The sequence below is a fragment of the Ovis aries genome, chromosome 9, assembly GCF_016772045.2.
Source record: "Ovis aries strain OAR_USU_Benz2616 breed Rambouillet chromosome 9, ARS-UI_Ramb_v3.0, whole genome shotgun sequence".
NCBI lineage: Eukaryota > Metazoa > Chordata > Mammalia > Artiodactyla > Bovidae > Ovis > Ovis aries.
The window spans coordinates 23,796,146-23,817,153 of record NC_056062.1 but is presented as its reverse complement, the minus strand read 5'-3'; the positions used below and the strand labels follow the sequence as shown (position 1 = coordinate 23,817,153).

The 21,008-nt window shown below is 40.7% G+C and overlaps 1 protein-coding gene across 45 annotated transcripts in view; it reads right to left on the bottom strand.

Annotated features, from left to right (window-relative positions):
• CYRIB (CYFIP related Rac1 interactor B) overlaps positions 1-21,008 on the bottom strand; it is a 143,122-nt gene that overhangs the window by 30,951 nt on the left and 91,163 nt on the right. For 17 of the 45 annotated variants that reach the window (XM_042254111.2, XM_042254112.2, XM_042254103.1 and 14 more), the window contains one exon: positions 16,136-16,175. The exons of 3 other annotated variants lie outside the window; for them this stretch is intronic. Coding sequence is in view for 2 of the 42 variants with exons in the window: in XM_042254103.1 (XP_042110037.1) it covers positions 16,136-16,175 (40 nt within the window). In the remaining 40 variants the exon portion in view is untranslated. Of the gene's footprint in view, positions 1-8,076; positions 8,316-10,982; positions 11,050-15,905; positions 15,925-16,135; positions 16,176-21,008 lie in introns of all 45 variants that reach the window. 25 more of the 45 variants (XM_060393364.1, XM_060393367.1, XM_042254117.1 and 22 more) reach the window with 6 other exon arrangements.

Here is a 21,008-nt window from a genome sequence, read left to right as displayed (position 1 = left end):
TTCATAGTAACCATCTTAAAAGGTTATTATAAGAGTTCAATGAGATTAAATACAGATTTATTAGCACAGTGTATGGCACACAGAAAGCATCCAATTAAAACGTTCCCTGTGTTATAAACCAAAATTCACAAAGTAACTTAAAAAAAATAATGGCTCTGTTTAATACAAACTACATTTTTATAAATCACAAAACTCATGGCCCACTTCTGTCAAGAACATTGCTAAAATGCTGCGCTGTAATTAGTCCTATGAGACCACCACCAGGTAGAGGAGAGAGGGAGAAGGGAGATTTAAGTTTCCTTACCTTAGTACATGGATGCACACAGCTGATCGTCAGGGAAAATACCGAAACTAGCCAAGTTTCTCTGCTCCATTTTTCTACAACTCTTTCAGTAAATTTCTTCCACTACTCAGTCCTTCTTTCGAGGCACCCCAGCCTAACGTGACACTAACACCCCTCACCCTGCATCATACTTGGTCTTGACCTATTCACTCCTCACAAGTACACAAAGATTCAGAACCCTTTTTACATCTTCATCCCAAACAGTGACTCTTAAGTTAGAAAATGGCCCAGTTTATCTAGTACAGGTTTCTCAACCTCAGGCCTGCTAACATTTGGGGTCAAGTCTGGTGGCTCAGCTGGTAAAGAATCGGCCTGCAATGCGGGAGACCTGGGTTCGATCCCTGCATTCAGAAGATCCCCTGGAGAAGGGAACTCACTCCGGTATTCTGGCCTGGATGGTCCATGGGGTTGCAAAGAGTCAGACACAAGTGAGCGACATTCACTTTCATGCCTTTGTTGAGAGGAGTCTGTCTCACGCTGGAAGGTCTTCAGCAGTACCTTGGGCTTCTACACACTAGATGCCAGTACTAACTAACCCACCACACAAGTTGTGACAGACAGAAATGATTCTGGAGAGCAGCAAATGTCTCCTAGGGAGCAAACTCCACAGCACACAGGAAGGAGGCTGTGCAGGCAACACACATCACATGTTTCTTTGAACAAAAACCCATGGAATTTTTCAAAGGTCTGAAAACGGTTCATTATAATATTATCAGTTGTCCTATCTTTTAATGGTCTTGTCTTCCCTGTAGCTCAAACAGTAAAAAATCTGCCTGCAACATAGGAGACCCTGCTTCGATCCCTGGGTCAGGAAGATCCTCTGGAGAAGGGAATGGCAATCCACTCCAGTATTCTTGACTGGAGAGTCCCATGGACAGAGGAGCCTGGAGGGCTACAATCTGTGGAATTGCCAAGAGTCAGACACGACTGAGTGACTTAACACTACACTACACACTATCTTTTAATAAAGTCAAAGTTTTACTCACTCAGTCCTGTCCGACTCTTTGTGACCCAATGGACCGTAGCCCGCTAGGCTCCTCTGTCCATGGGACTCTCCAGGCAAGAATACTGGAGTGGATTGCCAATCCCTTCTCCAGGGGATCTTCCCAACCCAGAGAACCTCGGTTCTCCTGCAATGCAGGCAGATTCTTTATCATATGAGCCACCAGGAAGCTTATTATTTTTTAATAATAAAAAAATTAAAACCATATTCCTGCTGTCTTCCATAGTTTACAGTTAAAAAAGAAAAATCTCTCCATCTCCAGTGTGATCGATTTCATTACCTATGAGTTTGCTGCTGCTCAGTGGTGCCCAACTTTAGGTAACCCCGTGGACTGCAGACCACCAGGCTCCTCTAAGTGATGCCTCAGACAAGAATCCTGGAGTCGGCGCCATGTCCTCTCCATCTCCCCAGTGGGACTCAGTTCAATGACTATGACGTCACAGTATCTGTCAGTTCTGTCAGGTAGCAGACTGCCAGGGTTTAATACCCCCGCCCCCGGCTCTGCCACTTCTGAGCTTTGAGACTTTGTCAAGTTTCCTCACTTCTCCATGCCTCAGTTTACTCATCTGTGTGTGCTCAGTCATAACCGACTCTTCATGACCCCATGAACTGTAGCCTGCCAGGCTCCTCCATCCATGGGATTTTCCAGCCAAGGACACTGGAGTGGGCTGCTATTTCCTTCTCCGTCTCATCTGTGAAACATATATAATAACCACCTCCACTGCAGAGGGTTCATAAAATCATTAAATGGGTTAATGCAGTGTAAGCAAAACCTTCAGGACCACGCCTAGCAAAGCAGCCACTGCCCCTGCTCCAGCTGCTGTCAGAGCGATCTGACTGACCCACAGCGTCTGTTCCCAGCGGCAGAACCTGTGCACGTGAGACTCTGGAACCCGTGTGTTTCCTGCCCTTGAGGAAGCCGGTCTGTCACAAGCCAACATGTAGTTGAGAGTCACACGATGTGTCCTCAAGTCCTTCTTTTCTCATTCTATTTATCCCGAAGTTTCGGCTGCTGCCATTTGCCTCAGTTCAGTTACAAGATTTTCCTCTGATTTTAACACATCCTAGTTTCTTTCAATGTCCCTTTTACCTTTTTAGTTGAGCAGAATCTGTCATTTGCATCTAAAAGAGTTCTAATACGATCTCTGAATTTCAGATGAATAAATGAACCTGATACAAAATACGTAAAAGATTTTTCACATTATATAAAACTTGGTCCAAAATACTGATAGACTTGAGAGGCACTATTTCAAAGTTAAATAATAAAAATTACTATTTACAATGCTAAACTGTAAGTCTGACAATCTGAATTTGGCGGAAAAAGTAAAGAATTTCCTTTTGATTTGCTTTTTATTGTAATTCTTGGATTTAAACTAAATATTATAAATATTTACTAAATAAGCTAAGAAGAAATTTAATACGCAGAAATCACATATAGTTTACTTAAAGTGTTTGCAAGATTTCTGGTAGAATTTTGTGACCATGAGCTCTCATTTATATGTTTGTTTCAAAATTGGCAGCTTATCTGGAAAGGAACATGTTTTTCCCGGCTGATAGTCTGTCAAATGTATTTCTGAGCTCACAAAACGCACTTAATAAACACACCAGACCATTTTCCCATACATTTGAAAAGAAGTTTCCTTAACTAGAGTAACAGAAGCCCCTGGAAACACAACTACATGGTACAGTTAATGTGCTATTTCATCCTTCTTTCCAGAAAATCCCTAAGAGATGCTGCTACTTCATTTACCCTTTGGAGCTCGGGGGGGTCTTATAACGCTGTCTCCTCTGGCTAGAATGCTACTTTCAAGGGTTTTTCCCACAGCTGGCTTCTGTTCATCCCTCAGCGTGTGTGAGTGCTTACTCGCTTCAGTCGTGTCCAACTCTTTGCGGCTCTATGGACTGTAGCCTGCCAGGTTCCTCTGTCTATGGAATTCTCCAGGCAAGAATACCGGAGTGGGTCGCCATACCCTCCTCCCAGGATCTTCCTGACCCAGGGATCTAACTCTGTCTCCCACAGCTACTGTACTGCACGCGGATTCTTCACCGCTGAGCTGGTGGGGAAACCCTTCGCCCTTCAGCCTCGTCTCAAACGCCCCCTCTTCAGAGAGGCTTTCGTCCCCAACCTTACCAACAGTAGCTGCACCGCTGCCCAGGTATCTTCTATCACACTGCCAACTCTCCTTCAGCACACCTAACATATTCTGAATGACTCTGGTTAGTATCAGTTTTGTTCACATCCAGTTTATAAATTTAATAAATACTTCTTGGTGGGGGAAGAAGGAAGGAAAACTCAAACATACTGACAAGATTCACTATAAATCACAGTTTCTTAAACTTGACACTATTAACATTTGAACCACGTAATTCTTTAAGGACTGTTCCCTACATTGTAGGATGTTTAGCAGCATCCCAGGCCACTATCCACTAGACACCTGGTATCACCCCAGCACCCAGCTGTGACCACCAACAAGGTCTCCAGATATCATCAACTATTCCCCAGGGGGCGAAACTGCCCCCAGGTAAGAGCCACTGCATTTAACGTATGACCATGGACATGAAGCGCGCTCTCAGGTTAGCTGAGCAACCCTACTCTCCTCTCCTCACCTCTACCAGCTGACTATTCCACAGGCTTTTAACAAAGATCGCCTCAAACCTCAACCAATGGATATCCCATCCTCACGTGAACAAATGACCTCCTTATATTTTTACCCCACAAAAAAAACAAGAAAAGCAAACTCCTACTGTCCTTTCTACCCCCTTATTTCATTAGCAATCACTTGCTTTACCTCTGCACCTGTTCCTGACAGACGCCCTTCCCTCGGGGACCTGTTCTTCTCTCTATATGAAAAGCAAGCCTTCACATCCTCTCTGCAATCTCATCAGCCTGCCCATCCTCCCTACAGCAACCTGTCAAACGAGCTGTCTGTAACTCTGTCTTCCTATTTTTCTACCTTTCATTCTCTCAGCTCATTCCAGTCTGGCTTTTACGCCCACTACTACTACAAGGAAGCTGGTCCTCTGTTAAGCTCACTGAGACCTGCATCTGGTAAAATCCAAAGGCCAATTCTCACAGCTCAACTCACTGGACCTCTCAATAGCCTTTGACCCAATTTATTATTTGCTCCTTCCTGAAACATTTTTTCCACGTGACATTTAGGGTAATACGCTCACCTGAGTTTCCTTCTTGCTTTATGGCTATTCTTCTTCTATCTGCTCCTCTTTGGCATACACGCAGCTATTTCTCCCATCTTAATACAAAGCAAACACTCATCCGGATACTCTTTCCCACCCCAGCTCCCCCTCTATCCCCAGCGTCTCTGTGCAGGAAAATCCCTTAGGAAGAGCTGCCTTCACTCAGTGTCTTTTATTCCTCTGTTAAGTCCACTCCAACCTTGCTTTTGCCCAATCTTGTACCACCAAAATTGCTCTGGCAAGGTCATCAAGTAACACCCACTGCTGACTCCAATCATCAGCTCTCAAGTCCACACCTAATTTCACCTGTCAGGAGCATCTGACATAACCGACACTCCCTCCTTAATACACTTTCACCATTAGCTTAAAGGATGCCCCATCTCACTTCCTTCACTGCTCAGCAGCCTGCTTCTTGCCACCACCACCTCCTGCCAGGATGCCTTTAAAAGCCTCCTAACTGCTTCTACCTTTGGCTCCTGCTACAATCTCTGAGGTAAAGCAATCTTTTAAAAATACAAATGGACATCTCTACTCCACTCAAAAACATGCAATGGCTTACTCCTACACAGAATAAAATTCAAACTCCTTACCAGGTCGTACAAAACCCGACATGACTTTTCCCTGACTCACTCCAGCCCCACCTCTCATCGCTCTCCACAGCAGCCTGCTGCAGTTTCTCTAACACAGCAAGACTTCTCTCTCCTTGGAGTCTCTGAACTTGCTTTGCCCTGGTCTGGGATGCTCTGCCCACAGACCTTTCTTTAAGTGAGAAGCTACTGCATGCACTTCCTGCGGTCGTCACTTCAATTAGACCACCTCAGAGAGTGCTTCCTTCACCAATCTGTCCATCATACCTCTTCTCTCTTTCTCCTCTCTGTCCCCTTCCCAAATTGATGGTTATCACCATCTAATACATAATCATTCCTTTGAATATCTGTTTAGCCTATCTTCAACTGCAAGGTGAACTCTAAAGAGACAGCAGTTTTGCTTTGTATACTACTCTATCCCCCATATCCAGAATAAAGCCTGGAATGCTGCAGGTAGCAATAAATATTTGTTGAATAACTGCATGATTAAAAATGCACAAAGAACTTCCCCGGTGGTACAGTGGATGAGAATCCACCTGCCAAGGCAAGGGACATGGGTTCAACCCCAGATCTGGGCAGATCCCACGTGCTGAGAAGCATCTAAGTCTGGGAGCCACAACTACCAAAGGCCATGCCTAGAGCCTGTGCTCCACAACAAGAGAGGCCACCGCAGCTGCTACAAAGAGTACCCCTGCTCTCTGCAACCAGAGAGCTGTGAGCAGCAATGACGCAGTGCAGTGGTTTTGGTGGGTGGCGGGCAAGAAATTAAAATTTGCCTGTAAAATTATAGGAGTATTCCAAAGAGGAGAAAACAAATACCAAAGTAAACACTGAAAACTCTTTGAGTTGAAAAAGAAAAAAAAAAAAAGACCTGAGAATTTAGGAAAAGCTTACTCCCTTCTCAGTCAAATACTATGAACATCAAGAAAATTACAGTTTGCCAAGATAACTTACAAAGAGCCTAATATCCTCCCAAAGCCATAAATATGGCTCCAAAATACAAATAAAGGAGACTGGCCAATATCAGAATTCTGATCTTTATAAACCTGAACTTCACTCATAACATTAAACAGTAATAAGCTTTAAGGTATGGGTTTAAATGTTAATTTCCTTTAGACGATATATCCCCCAAAGAAACTCCTATTTGGGAATTCTTCACATCTTCTGATAAAAAATTAAAATCAGAGTGTTAATTGTGCCCCCTCAAAATTTTACGAAGACAAATTCAAAATCAAGCCAATATCCATTATCATCAACTCAATAAATGAATAAAGAACACAAAGAAATATGAAGTGTTAAGAGAAAAAGCAGATACTGAAAAAATAGTTCATTCCTTCTAACAAAACTTAAAAACAATCGATTTCATAAGAATGCTTTAGTTATCATCCCATTTCTTTTAATTTATGGTGACTAAAAATGCATAAATGTGAAAAAAAATTTGTCAAAATGATCACTAGAGACTACCATTTTTAGTGTTAAAGACAAATTTCTTTTATTTACCCAAGCTCGGAAATCTAGGCAAAAAGGTCTTCTTTTGCCTAGGATTACATATTATCATACAATGTTCCTGAACTATATTCTGTTGCATATAAAATTTTACTTAATATTAAATACTCTATTTCTCGATCTTACAGCTATTAAGACCTCTGAAAATCTTTAAAGTCAACAAAATGGTGGGTATAGAATTCAGCTATGCTTCTGCTTTACTTGTCTATCAAGAAATTTTTGATTCTCAAAAAACCTGTACCATGACTCTGAAGCAGTATTAACTGGATGGAAAATCAGCAATGAAAAATATGACACCATGTTCAGTAACAATGGTACATACATGAAGGCCAGGAATGACTCGAGTCACAAGCTTACATTTTGTTCACACTCTTCAGCTGTGTATTCAGAAACTATTACACAAAGTAATGTAACAAACTGTAGCTTGTACAAGCAAAAAATAATAAACCCCCGTAATAATTCTCCTTCCAAAGACAAACTACCAGAGATAAAAGAGAGTCTGGAATTGCTTTGTGACTATATTCAAGTTATTACAAGTTATTACATGTTTAAAAGTCTGCCTTACTGTAAAAAGTATCAATATTGTACTCTGAAGATAATTAACAACACCTTCACACACAAAAAAACACTAATAACTTCCACCTGCTGGAGCCTGTTGAAGAAATAACCAAATTCACATGCTCCATCTAAGAGAGTAATTACAGAAATGACACACACTGAAAAAAAGCCTTCCGATCAATCTACTACACAGAAAATGTTGCAATCTGGTGAGTGAAAAAGAGAAAGGCAGGTAGAAACTCATAGGGCTTTGCTATCTTGAAAGCCATTACATAACTACAGTGCAATATTTCTAGGTCTAAGGTTTAAGGATAAGCATTTCTCAAGAGATTACACAAAGCAGCAAGTACAGGCTAAAATAGTAGAAACTTGAAAATAATTCAAGTGATATCAACAATCTCACTTGGCATGCTTGCTTCTGAAATGTTTTCAGGCACCATCTTCTTCAAACATTGCACAAAGTTCTGTTTGTAGACATGCTTCTAGACTGTAACATCACCACCATTTGAAAGCAAATGCCAATTTAATATTGCAAATGAACAGCAGAAGTGACTCCAGGAGTAAGCTAGCAGCTGGCAATAGTACAAGAATAAAAAATTTTCAACAGGTCAAACTTTTAAATCTATTACAATTAATAACATTATATAATTCTGATAAATTTTCAGATTTATTCATCTATCTCAGAAGTTTATTCTACAATGATTTTCAGCTTTGGCCTTAGGTGAATTTTGAAAAGTGAAAGTGTCAGCTGCTCAGTCATGTCCGACTCTTTGCAACACAATGGAGCTCGCCAGGCTCCTCTATCCATGGAATTCTCCAGGCAAGAACACTGGAGTGGGTAACCACTTCCTTCTCTAGAGGATCTTCCCCATAATGATATTCACCTTTGCGCTTAGCTGAGTATTAATTATTCGCCAAATGTATATTCAACGTGGTAGTGGTTTAGTCGCTAAGTCCGACTCTTGTGATCCTGTGGACTACAGCCTGCCAGGCTCCTCTGTCCATGGGATTCTCCAGGCAAGAATACTGGAGCGGGTTGCCATTTCCTTCTCCAGGGGATCTTCGTGACCCAGGAATTGAACCTGGGTCTCCTGCATTGCAGGCAGATGATTTACCAACTGAGCTATGAGGAAAGCCAAAGGAAATACCCAATATAAGACAGGGTTCATATTCAATAAATATCTAATGAATTAACTTAATGACTGTCAACAGGTGAGTCCAATGGTATTTCTTTAATTTAAAGGATCAGTTAGGTACACAGTGGCTTAAAGGAGAGGTATAATCACAATTCCTTCTTAGCTTCTGATATAGCTGCAATTCAAACTAGGAACACAGCAGTTAATGATATTAAACACACTAGTTTTATGTAAGAAGCTGAGAAGTTGCACCCCAATAGGTGAGCAACAGTATGCTGCTGCTGCTAAGTCGCTTCAGTCATGTCCGACTGTGCGACTCCAGAGATAGCAGCCCACCAGGCTTCCCTGTTCCTGGGACTCTCCAGGCAAGAACACTGGAGTAGGTTGCCATTTCCTTCTCCAATGCATGAAAATGAAAATTGAAAGTGAAGCCGCCCAGTCATGCCCGACCCCTAGCGACCCCAAGGACTGCAGCCCACCAGGCTCCTCCGTCCATGGGAGGTTGCTATTGCCTTCTCTGATCAACAGTATAATGGAGAGAAATAACCAACTCAAGCAAGTCTGCCAATAAAGCCTCTGCAATAATTAACATGACGTTACTCTGTCTGCTCTCCTGATGGCACTGCAAATGAACATCACACACTTACCTTCCTGTTCCTACTTCTTCCCTGTCCTCCCCGCCTTCTTGCCAGTAAGAGAAGCTGCTCAGCAGAATCATTCTGACACAATGACAATGACAGTGACAAATACCTGCTCGTTACATGGTACAACCAAGACCTTCCTTCTGCTCCTGACCTTACTGTTTGCTGATCTTTTTTGTGGTAAATGTGCTTAAGCAGAACCTGAGCTCCCAGGACTGCAAGTCTCTCCCCATGTCTGGTTCCACTAAACTTGGAAAATAAGGAGACTCCTCATTCTCTCTGTGACTCTAGATTCATAGAACCTTTCCCCCCTCCCACCTGAACCCTTAGAGCATGAGCTATCCAAGAACAAAAATTCAGAGAGGAAGCATGAAACTGCTGTTACTGTGGTCCTTAATGCAACACAGATAAGCAAGTGCTGAGGAGTCAGAGGTAGACTGTGATGGTTATTCACCTATTTCTCACTCCCCACGCCAATCTTTCTATAATCTGCTTTGTGATGTTGGGACTAGGAAGCTGTAAAGGTCATGTCTTAGACTACTTTGTTAGCTGAATGCTCAGTATATTCTGTCTGGGGGAGCCGTGAAAAAAAAAAACCTGGAAGGTGGGGAGAAAGAAGGTCCTTCTTTCTGTTTTTCAAGTTCTGTTAGCAATTCCTATGAGCAAAAGGCAGCTGTGGTTCCAAGTTCTAGTTTCTGTGGCACTCCTGGCAGCAGGGAAAGGCCTGGCCGCCCCCTTCAGAGGTCTAAGCATCCAGTCTTCCTCCTTCAAGCATCTAAATTCTTCCTAATCCACCTCTTGCCTTTTGCTTTAGAAGTGATGGCTACTTCCTGTAGGTACCATTAATATCTAAGTTACTTCATGTGATATAACACATATATACTTGGTCTTTATCACCAGTTCCTTACACAGAGCTCCTAAATACCTTGACTTTCCAGGGTGGCAGGAGCCTCTTTTGTTTTTGTAGCTGACTCTTGGCAAGCCTCTAGTTAGCTTCAAGATGGGGACTGGTTGCCACGAAGACCAAGGCATGACCAGAGAGCTGCAACTTTCAGCCCCATCTCCTGGCCTCGTGGCATTCAGGCCGGGGGCGGCCCACCTCCACATGCCCTTAGTCACTCCGCTCTACTGAAGTCTGGGTTGATGTTGAATCAGAGAGCGCCTTGGATGTTAGGTTAAGGAATTTTATTCTTTGCAATGAATATATTCTCTATTCTCTGTAAAGGAAGGGTCATGGGTGGCATTAAACATTTTTTAATTGTAAAAAAAGAACTGAGTTTGATCAACGGCCAGTGACTTATCATTAGTCAGGCTAGTGTAATGAAGCTTCCAGGCTGGTAAATGCAGCTACCCAATGGAAGAGTCGGACAGCCCAACTCCACAGGGACAGAAACGTCTGTGCTCAGGATACTTCCAGACCTCTCACCTCATGCACCTCTTCAGCTGGGCTGTTCATTTGTATCCTTTATAAAATCCTTCATAATAAACTGAAACAAGTAAAGTGTTCCCCTGAGTTCTATGAGTCACTGATCAAAGCAGATCACTAAATGTGAGGAGGGGGTTGTGGGGAGCCTTGATTCATGGGGGTTGGTGAGAGGTAGAGGAGGCCAGGGACTTGTGCCTGGCATCTGGAGTGGGGGACAGTCTCAAGGCATGGAGCCCTTAACCTGTGAGGTGTATGCTCACTTCACACAATTAATGTCAGAATCAAACTGAAGTGCAGGACACCCAGATGGTATCTGGAGAGTTGGGGAATTGGTGAATGTGAGGGAGAAACTCCACAAATTTGGTGTCAGAGGTGGTGTTGGAAAACAGTCCAGAATTGGTGACAGAAGTGTTGTATATAAAAACACAGACCCCAGCATCGTTTTGCTTGGGCTCCCAACACTTGTGTAAATAAATCCATATATTAAATTTCCTGTTTTAAAATACTTAGCAAAGTTTCTGCCTTCCTGGTTGAAATCTGACTTATACAGAGGAACTCAAAGAGAATAACTTAATTCTTAACCTTACCAATACTATTAATCTAGCATCACCAGGTAGTGTAGCTCCCAGTAAAGTGACACTGATTCTCCTTACTCTGAAAAATATAAAGACCGAGAAGCAGGATCTTAGGTGTTTCTGGGTGCCCAGCTACAGTATCGTTATAGTAGTACTAAAATCTCACAAGCACATGTCAAGATCAAGATAGTTTATTAGTCTAGCAATTACATAGAGTTAAGTTACTGGCCTTAAAGAAATGTGACATAAAGAACGGAAAGAAAATTGGGGGATTTTGATTTCTAGTTCTGACTCTATCACAAAATACGTGACCTTACATGAGCCAGTTTACTACTCAGACCGGACCTCTCACATTTCTTCTGGCTGTGATTCTACACGAGGTACGATACACCTTTCCTAATGCTGACATCTAGTGGATACACTTAAATTTAGCATTTAAAAATGAATAATCTTAGTTAAGCTATTTTAAGTAAAGGACTCACTAGGATGCCTGATTATGTGCAATAAGTACAATAAATTAGGAGACCAATATTGCTCCTTAACTGAAAGTGAACCATGATAAAATAGTATTACATCAGATTGTCCTGGCATCTTTGAATTCGATTCAGAGATTACGGGTACTCTTCCATACACCAGCCATTAAAAATTAAACCACTATGCAAATTAGCTGCCTGAGTTGCAAATTTAAAAGAAAGCAAAGAAATGCTTCCTACTCAAGTGTCCTGCATTCAGGGACAGACACAGGATATGACAAGGGCTAGTACAAATTTCTAAGGTAAGTGACTTAGGAGTGTATAAGATAGTATATGATGGAAACATGAAAAAAAAAATTCTGAAACTCAAAATTATCTGTTTTATAAGGATTTATTATGAAGGTTTCTCTTTAAAAACTATGACCACTGAACAAAAACAGTATTCTGAATTCACTTTCTTAAAACCTACCACTATTTTGAAATCATGAAAAAATTATATATAGCAATACCTGTATGTGGTAAAAATACATATATTAAAATGCAAGGGAATGATAAACACAATTAGGATACTGGTTATCTCTGGGAAGGCACAGGGCCACAGGACTGGGAAACTTTAAAGGCTTAGGAAATACTCTAATCCCTCAATGGCTAGTAGAGTCATGGGATTCTTTTTAAGCTTTTAAATTCCTAAATAAACTCTAGCCTCTGGCAAACATTCTATTATATAGGTCACTACTCAATAAACAATGAATGAATGAATGCATTAAAATTCAAGTGAAAAAAGCTTGTTCATCAAAGTAGAACATATCTACACCAAGGGCATCCGTGAAAGGTGCAGCTTTAGGTCAGATGAAACAAACTGCAACTTTACAAAGTGGGCGGTAAGCTCATGGAATGTGCTACCTACAAAGGAGTAATTCAACTATAAGTTGAATTAAATCCACAAAAGCTTGAGAAACTCAATTAAGCACAAGGCTAACAGGCAAAGGTTTACTGCTAGCACGTTAAAGCTGGTCTAGACAGCAAAGATACTTTCCCACAACACTCTTAATCACCACTGAACAAATATGCATTGGTATTTCTCATGTTCTTATGCATTACAGCAGTGAGAGCCAAAATTCTTAAAATCTTGATCCTAAAACCTAACATTTATCCTCAGAAAAATCACCTTTTAACATATCCTGGCGGGGAGGTTAAGGGCTACAGAGACGTTCTCATCCACTACATATACACATTCTGCCTCATTCTCCAAGAATGAGAGCCCCTGATTTCTCTCCCAGCCACCAAACTACAGCAGAAAGGGAAAGAACTCGAGCCTCACTCCCAGGTAAGGAGGTCTCAAGGTGGTGAAAAGGAGGAAATACGAACCCACCATCATTCTTTTCCCTCAAAGATTACAGAGCAGGAAGGAGAGGGAGAAAACAGGAGACCTCCAAGCTCAAAGAAATCTGCCAGTATTTGATACACACAAATAAGAATTTCTAGTTACTACATTATGACTGCAATGGTTAAGAGGCTCTTAAAAACTGTCCTTCAGGGACTTCTCTGGTGGTCCAGTGGTTAAGACTCAATGCTGCCACTGCAGGGGGCACAGGTTCAATTCCTGGTTGGGGAACTAAGATCTTAAATGCCATAAAGCACAGCTAAAAAAATTTTTTTTTTTAATTTAAAAAAAATTGTCCACTTTCCCTCATAATTTGAATTAAAAAATATTCTCTGAAGCAAGAATTTCATTTTTTGGGGGGGGGAGGGGACTGTGGTTTCTTTTTCTGTTTTTTGGCTGCACCATGTAGCACATGGGATCTTAATTCCCCCACCAGGGATCAAATTTTTGCCCCCTGCACTTGAAGCACTCTTCCTAACCACTTCCTAACCGCCAGGGACATCCCTGTGGTTTCTCCATAATGTTAACAGTCACCATGAGGAGTGAAAGATACCAGACTGCTGCTGCTGCTAAGTTACTTCAGTCGTGTCCGACTCCGTGCAACCCCACAGACGGCCGCCCACCAGGCTCCCCCATCCCTGGGATTCTCCAGGCAAGAACACTGGAGTGGGTTGCCATTTCCTTCTCCAATGCATGAAAGTGAAAAGTGAAAGTGAAGTCACTCAATCGTGTCTGACTCCTAGCGACCCCATGGACTAAAGGCTTAATATCCAATCATCAATGAATAAGAAAATCTTAGACCAGGAAGGGACCATTCACACTGGCCTTGGACTGATTTTAAGCTTCCAAAGCAGTGAGAAATAAATTTCTGTTGTTTATGAACCTAGTTGGTGGCCCTTTGTTAAAGCAGCCCAAACTAAGACATGCACTAAAATGGAAGACTCAAGGCTGACCATCTAACCTTAGTAAGAATGTATTCTACATCATGTATTTATGCCAAGTTGTAATTGAGTCTCTGCTTAAATACTTTACTCTGCGTGAGTACATCCAAAGAGGAAGTCATTCTGTTTTCAAATGACACCTTTCTAGACGTGAGTCAATTTTTAAAAACTTTTTTAGGAACTTCAGACAATAATCAAATGACACACTTAATCTGACATGAACCCTACCCTCAACCACCACACAAAACATGCATGAAGCTGGAACTTGTTAACTTCTCCTTGGTCCCAGTTTTCACCCGCCTCCTAGAACCAAACTAACCAAACAATCCCTGTGCTGCTTGACAGTGCAGCTTTTAAGAACATCTTTACAATATGGTATCAGAGTCAGATTACAATGATAGAATCAAAGGACCACAACCAAAAAAAAAAAACAAAAAAATATACCCCACAAATGTTCTATTCAAAGCAAGCAACTGGAAGACACTCGGTGACATTTTACAAGTCTTGACTTTTTTGTGTGCTTCCATAACACAAGCATCAGAGCACTTACTATTCACATCCTCCCTATGACAATTATAACATTTCTTGTGTTAAACTTTAAGTATCTCAAACTGATACATTATTTTTTACATGTTTATTTCATATTCCTTGAACTAGAATGTGAGTTCTTTGCAGGCAGGATCTCTCCAAGGTTTAACTCATCTTCTACTCCCTTTTCTACAGACTATGTTGTTATTTCTGTGATTACTGATTAGCAAAGATAAGTTTTTTCAAAGCTATTTCTGTTAGGATATTGCTTAAGGAATCAATGTGTAACTCTACTTCTTTAAGATTAGTTATACAGACATAAAAAACAACACTTACTCAAACGTGATGGACAAAGAAAGGTCTAATGGATTTTTCAGTAATAGGAGTTCTTTATCTGAGGTTCAGAGAGAGAATTCAGTGATCTATGAACCTGAATGTGCAACTTCTGACTAACCTTTATGTGAAATTTAGCAATTCCTTATAAGATTACAGGCAACAAGCCACAGGAGGATTAGAAATATCTATTAATGTGTCATTGATAAAAATCACAAGTATTTTCATATTACAATTATTGCAAATTCATCATTATTTAAAATTACAGTACTTAATAGAACTGTCACTAAAGCTTATTCTCTAATGTGAGAAACATATATAATGATCGAAAATCTGTATTTTTAGTATTTGTTAACTGTATTTCAATAGTAACTGGTTTCTTTTTTAATTCTATGCATTTTACTTCATAAAATCATGGATCATTATTAGAATTCATGAAGCAACAACAAAATAAAAGGGGGGTAACTCCTGCCCTATAACAGAGTGTAGGTGAGGTGATTACAATTCCAAAGAATGACCATAACTGTCATGCTGCTGCTGCTGCTAAGTCACTTCAGTCATGTCCGACTCTGTGCAACCCCATAAATGGCAGCCGACCAGGCTCCCCCGTCCCTGGAATTCTCCAGGCAAGAACACTGGAGTGGGTTGCCATTTCCTTCTCCAATGTGTGAAAGTGAAAAGTGAAAGTGAAGTCGCTCAGTCGTGTCCGACTCTTAGCGACCCCATGGACTGCAACCCACCAGACTCCTCCATCCATGGGATTTTCCAGGCAAGAGGACTGGAGTGGGGTGCCATTGCCTTCTCCAATAACTGTCATAATCATATTCATTTTAATAAAATGACAGGCAAGTTTTGAAATATAAATATCTGCTTACGATTAGAAAAAACACAGAAAGGGACTTTAAACTGATCATTTTAACTTAGACAACACAAAGTATACCTATAGAAAAATTAATTTTCAAATACCTTTTAACTTGTTATAATTAAAAAAATCAAGGACTGTAAATAGTAAGGTACTGAGGGCCCTTTAACAGTGACTATTTACTGTTGCTGTTGCATTCTCTACATTTACAATTTTATAAAAGGACCAAAATCCATTACAGGTAGAATTCTTATTTAAGAAAATATGTAAAAATGTCTTTCCTTCTAGCTAGCTTCAAAATATACGCATACATTTTATTTCTAACTACTAGAACTATGCCTTAGAGTTTTCCTACTCAGCTATACTGGTGATAGCTAAAATGACTTAGAAAGGAATTCAAGGAATAACACATACCTCTCCTATTGAAAGGAAGCTGTAAAAAAAAAGTTCCAATGAATCTACATTACTTCCCATTCTAAGCCAGAAACTAAACAATACAGGGTTTTTCCTACAGACATTTTTAGCAGTTCAATAATATGCACAGAACCTTTTCCTTAAATTATGTTTAGCAGATATCATTTTTCATTTAAACCATAACTTTTCACATGTATTTGAATAATCATTTCCCCCAATGACATATTTACCTTCAGCCAGTGCTGGTGATTCTGTTCGTGTCCCTCTTATCTGTTTAAAAAAAGGAAAAAGGAAGACAGTCTAAAACATTATTATAATTTAAAACAAAGTTTAATTTTATTAAAACTAACTTTAACCACAAAGTTCATCAATGCTATCATATATCACATGCATAAGCCATATTTTTCCCCTCTTGAGTTAACTCAACAACTATTTATGGAGGACTTACTAAGGCGTTATCTTAAGCCCTGAGAAATATTAGTAAGTGATATACTCTAGTTGTCACCATCAAGATATTCAAAGACAAACAGGTGTACCAAGTACTCAGTTCTCATCATAGCTTATGAAGCAGGAGGTAACAAGAGAAAAAAAATAAATTCTTTATTCAGATGACAAGAGAAAAAACTAGCAATTCCTCTTTATTCTTGTAAAATTATCAAAATAGGCATGTTTTTATATTCTTTGCACAGTTTAAGTTCAGTTTCAATGTATTAGAAAATCAGTTTTACTACAAATACTAAGATCCTTATATTCCATGACAATAATGCCAGAAGCACATCTGACAAAACTCACTGAACCACAAAGTCCTCTCGAGGACTGGTTTTACTATTTCAAAGCCTTATTAAGTAATTTTAGGTGAAATAAAGTTTGCAGAATGAGTTTAACTTTGTAACTAAGAACAACTGTAGCCATATGACTAGCTGAATTCACATAGGATGAGGGGAAACATTTGACTAATGTGACAAATAACTTTTATGAGAAGATTCCTTTCCCTATTTATCTGGTATAACCCAAGAGTCTGAGAGTAACAATATAACAAAACTTTCTATGTATAAAAGACCGGTAATATCTTGAGGGAATCGCACACAGTTTTCCAAGCGGTATGTGATCTGACACACTCTTCCCAAGGTGGAAATGTGGTGGTATCTCTGATAGAGAAAAAAAAAATTATACATATATAGGAACCAAAAGATGAACAGTAGATTGGCAACCTTAGGGTCCACTGAATTAAAAGTTCTGATTCTAGGGGAAAAGGGAAGGCACTTCTGTCAGGAGATGCAGGAAGAATTCTGAGGCAATACCCAACAGGAGAATAATGGGGGAGGGTCCTGTAAACTGACCCCTAACCATGAGGAGTTATGGCAGCTTCTACACAAGGGGCAGCAGACAGAGACCCCATGGGATGGGACTGAGGCGGCCCTGCCCACTGACAACTGCAAATGGACAGCTATAGCAACCACAGCCCAGAAAGGATAAAGTAACCACAGGCACTGATCCCTGGGGAAGAAAGTCTGGGTCACTCTACCAGGAAAATGCCTCAGACTGTTGAAGGGTGCTGGCTGAAGGTGAGGACAATCTAAAATTAGTAGTTGCTGAACTAATGAACATTATTCCACTAACCCTTCTGCCGTAAGTCTAACGTAAAAACTGTGGTCAGCCACCATCTTGAAAGCTTCATAATAGGTGGAACTAAATTGCAAGCACTTAATGGTGGTTTGTACAGGACACCCTCATGCCCCGCCTCTCGCTTTCACTCCAGCTGAGGCGCCTCCCCTTAGCTGCTTCCTGCACTGGTGGGGCTCACTTCCTGCTCAGAGGCTTTGCAATAAGAGACGCCTACAGGAACTCTTAGGCCATCCTGAGTCATAATGAATCTGGAAGTATGAAGGTGTTAATACCAAGAGCCTGGGCAATCACTGGCCATTGGGGAGATGAAGTCTGGTAGACAAACACCCTCTTCCTCCCACCAGTAGGCATACTCTTCATATCTTCTCAGGGGACTTCTTCAAGATAAAGCCCAAATGCTCACAGAAGTGACCAGGTCAATAACACGCCCTTAGATTGACTTTCCTTTTCTGTTTTACTTGCCCCAGTTCTCCAACTTCTGTTTCTTGTTAACACTTCCCCCAAGAAATCACTTGTCTGAAGAGGCCATGTCTCAGGCTCTGCTTTAGGAGGTGAAAACAGGTCTAGACACTTATCCTTCAGGACACCACACTTCCTTTCCTTTCTGTCCCACCTCACTGGATGCTCCCTCTTCATCTCCTGTGCTGAACTCCTCTGAAATCCCTGAACGTGACATGTCCCAGGACCCAGATGCAATTCCTCCACTCTCTTTGTGACCTCATCCTATCTCATAACTTTCTGAATATAAATTTAGCAAAATCTAAAACTTGCTCAAATTTATTTATCCAGTCCAGACACTTTTCTCCATCTCTGCACTTTCATAGCATTGCCCACCCAGTATATCTCCACTAGGATGTTTTAACAGATAGCTCAAACTTAACATGTTCAAAACTGAACTTCTCATCTCACTCCCCATGCCTGACCTACCCGTAGTCTCCCCCATCATTTGATGACACTTCTATCCTCACAGTTGCTCAGTTAAAAACCTTGGATTTCTCTGCAATTATTCTTTCTCATATATCCCTTTTCAACTAAAACTCTCACTACCTAAAATCTTCATGCTTTCTATTCTACCTCCTATTTACTCACTGTTGAAGGCTGAGCTGCATTAACAGCATCAGATCTACTATTACTTCTTGTATTCAAGAGCCTCCAGAACAGGTGGTGCAAAGTGAGATGCTGACATCATGTTGGAAGTGCTAGCTAGGGCTTCGTCTATAGAGTGCCACAGTTACTAACAGGTCAGGCTAAAAATGCAGGTGATCCACTACTAGGTACTCATATGAAACCATTTTGAGATGTTATGAAGTAATTGAGTAAGTTTTGGAAACACTCAGTAGGCCAAAATAAAGAGTCTGAGGGCTGTATTTGGTTGATTAACCATCAGTTTACAACTTCTGCTTCAGAACTTTGTACTGTTTCTAATTGCTGCCATACTACTAATCCTTAATCTGTTGTTATATTTTCCTCGATCAGATAGGAGATGAATGGGAGCTACTTATGTTCAAAGCCTAACCACTCTGGTTTTCCTCACAAGCTCCTTGTGGATCAATGCTACTACAAATGGAATGAATAAACACATTTTTGCTTTTCCTGCCAAAGGAAAACTCCTTCCTTAAGACCCACTGCAGCCACCCAGAAATAAAACAAGCGGCTTGGCTGGCCACTTGCATAAACCACAGAAGGAAGACCAGTGCCACTTACATAACACCATGGGGGAAAAGCTCTATTGATTCTGTTTAATTCTTAATAAATCAAGAAATAACAAAACATCTGTAATTGTTTTCACCCTTTGAAATCAAACATCAAGTCATAAGTCGTGAATATTAGATAATATGTAAATTAGACAATCCAGCATCTTATACCTATAAACCTAGAGGTTCTTCAAGTAAGTGTTAAAATTTCTTTGCCTCCAACAAAACATAAAATAGAAGAATTATGACTTCAGAGCATTGTCAGCCACATTTACAGCTTTGCAGTATTTCAAATGATGGTATATATATCTAACTGCATTAATAAACGGTGTTGAAATAATCCCATGGAAAAGTCCAACCTTTTCCACTTAGGTTGCAGTTCTCCTCCACTTGGGTATATGATAAAACCTAACTGAATTCGATTTTTTTAAGTTCCCCTGAACATACACAGAGCAATTTAAAAAGCTCCCTTAGAAAAGAGCACTTGAAATAAAGGGCCTCCTGATTATACTCACAGATCAGACAATATTACAAAAAGTACATTATTACATAATTCTAACAAATATCTGATAAGTTTTAAATCTGAGAACTGGACAAGGTATTCTGTGTCCATTTGAGAAAAAGGAAACATGCAAATCTGTAAAAAATTTTTTGAGAGACAGAAAAACAGATGAGATGGATCCATCCTACTCATCAGTAATTAAAATATTTTGGCCCTGGGATAGATATACAGTGAGGGGAAGAGATCAGAAATTAGAATAGGTCCAACTGTATATACATGTTGAAAAAAGAAAAAACCCAACACCAAGTATTTATCACAAAGTCTGTTTATGTATACACCACTAGAAGAGATACCCTAGGAGATAATATCGGAGAAGGCAATGGCACCCCACTCCAGTACTCTTGCTGGGAAAATCCCATGGATGGAGGAGCTTGGTAGGCTGCAGTCCATGCGGTCGCACAGAGTCAGACATGACTGAGTGGCTTCACTTTCATGCAATGGAGAAGGAAATGGCAACCCACTCCAGTGTTCTTGCCTGGAGAATCCCAGGGATGGTGGAGCCTGATGGGCTGCCGTCTATGGGGTCGCACAGAGTCGGCCATGACTGAAACGACTTAGCAGCAGTAGCAGCAGGAGATACTATGATGAAAAAGACTGTGCACTCTAAAAATGTCTAGTCTTAGCATAGCAATTAAAATATTTAAGGTGAAAATGAGTACCATGAGAAATAGCTACACAGAGTGCTGCGGCAATCACGGAATTCCAGCTCGGAGTAGAGCCTGGAAATCAGGTATTAGGAAAGATGTTATGAAGCTATAGAGCTCTGGTAGCTGAAGCAGATTGTGGAAAATGAATACAATCTGGACAAGAAGGAAAAGGTAGAAGGTACAAAGAGAACATTCCATGTGAGGAATGTATAATCATCACAGGGCAATGAAAACAGAAAACTTTAATAAATCGTGATGAAGTCATTCCACACTAAACTAAGATACAACCTTCTCAGCCCACATAGACTAGACAGAGAAGAGTTTAACCTCTTAAAGAAAAAGACACTGCTGCATACACTAGTGTGGCTGTGGAGCCTGAGCACTTGGGTCCAGATGGGCCACCGGGGCTGCTGTGTGTTTATACAACAGACTGCCGCTGCTCCACTGTGGCGAGAAGACCGTGATCCCTAAACCCACCCGTGATCCCAAGAGTGACGTTTCTGTGCTGTGCCTGACATACAGATGTGGCCCCTCTCTGCAGAGGACAATCTGAAGAATTATCCTGGCTATACCC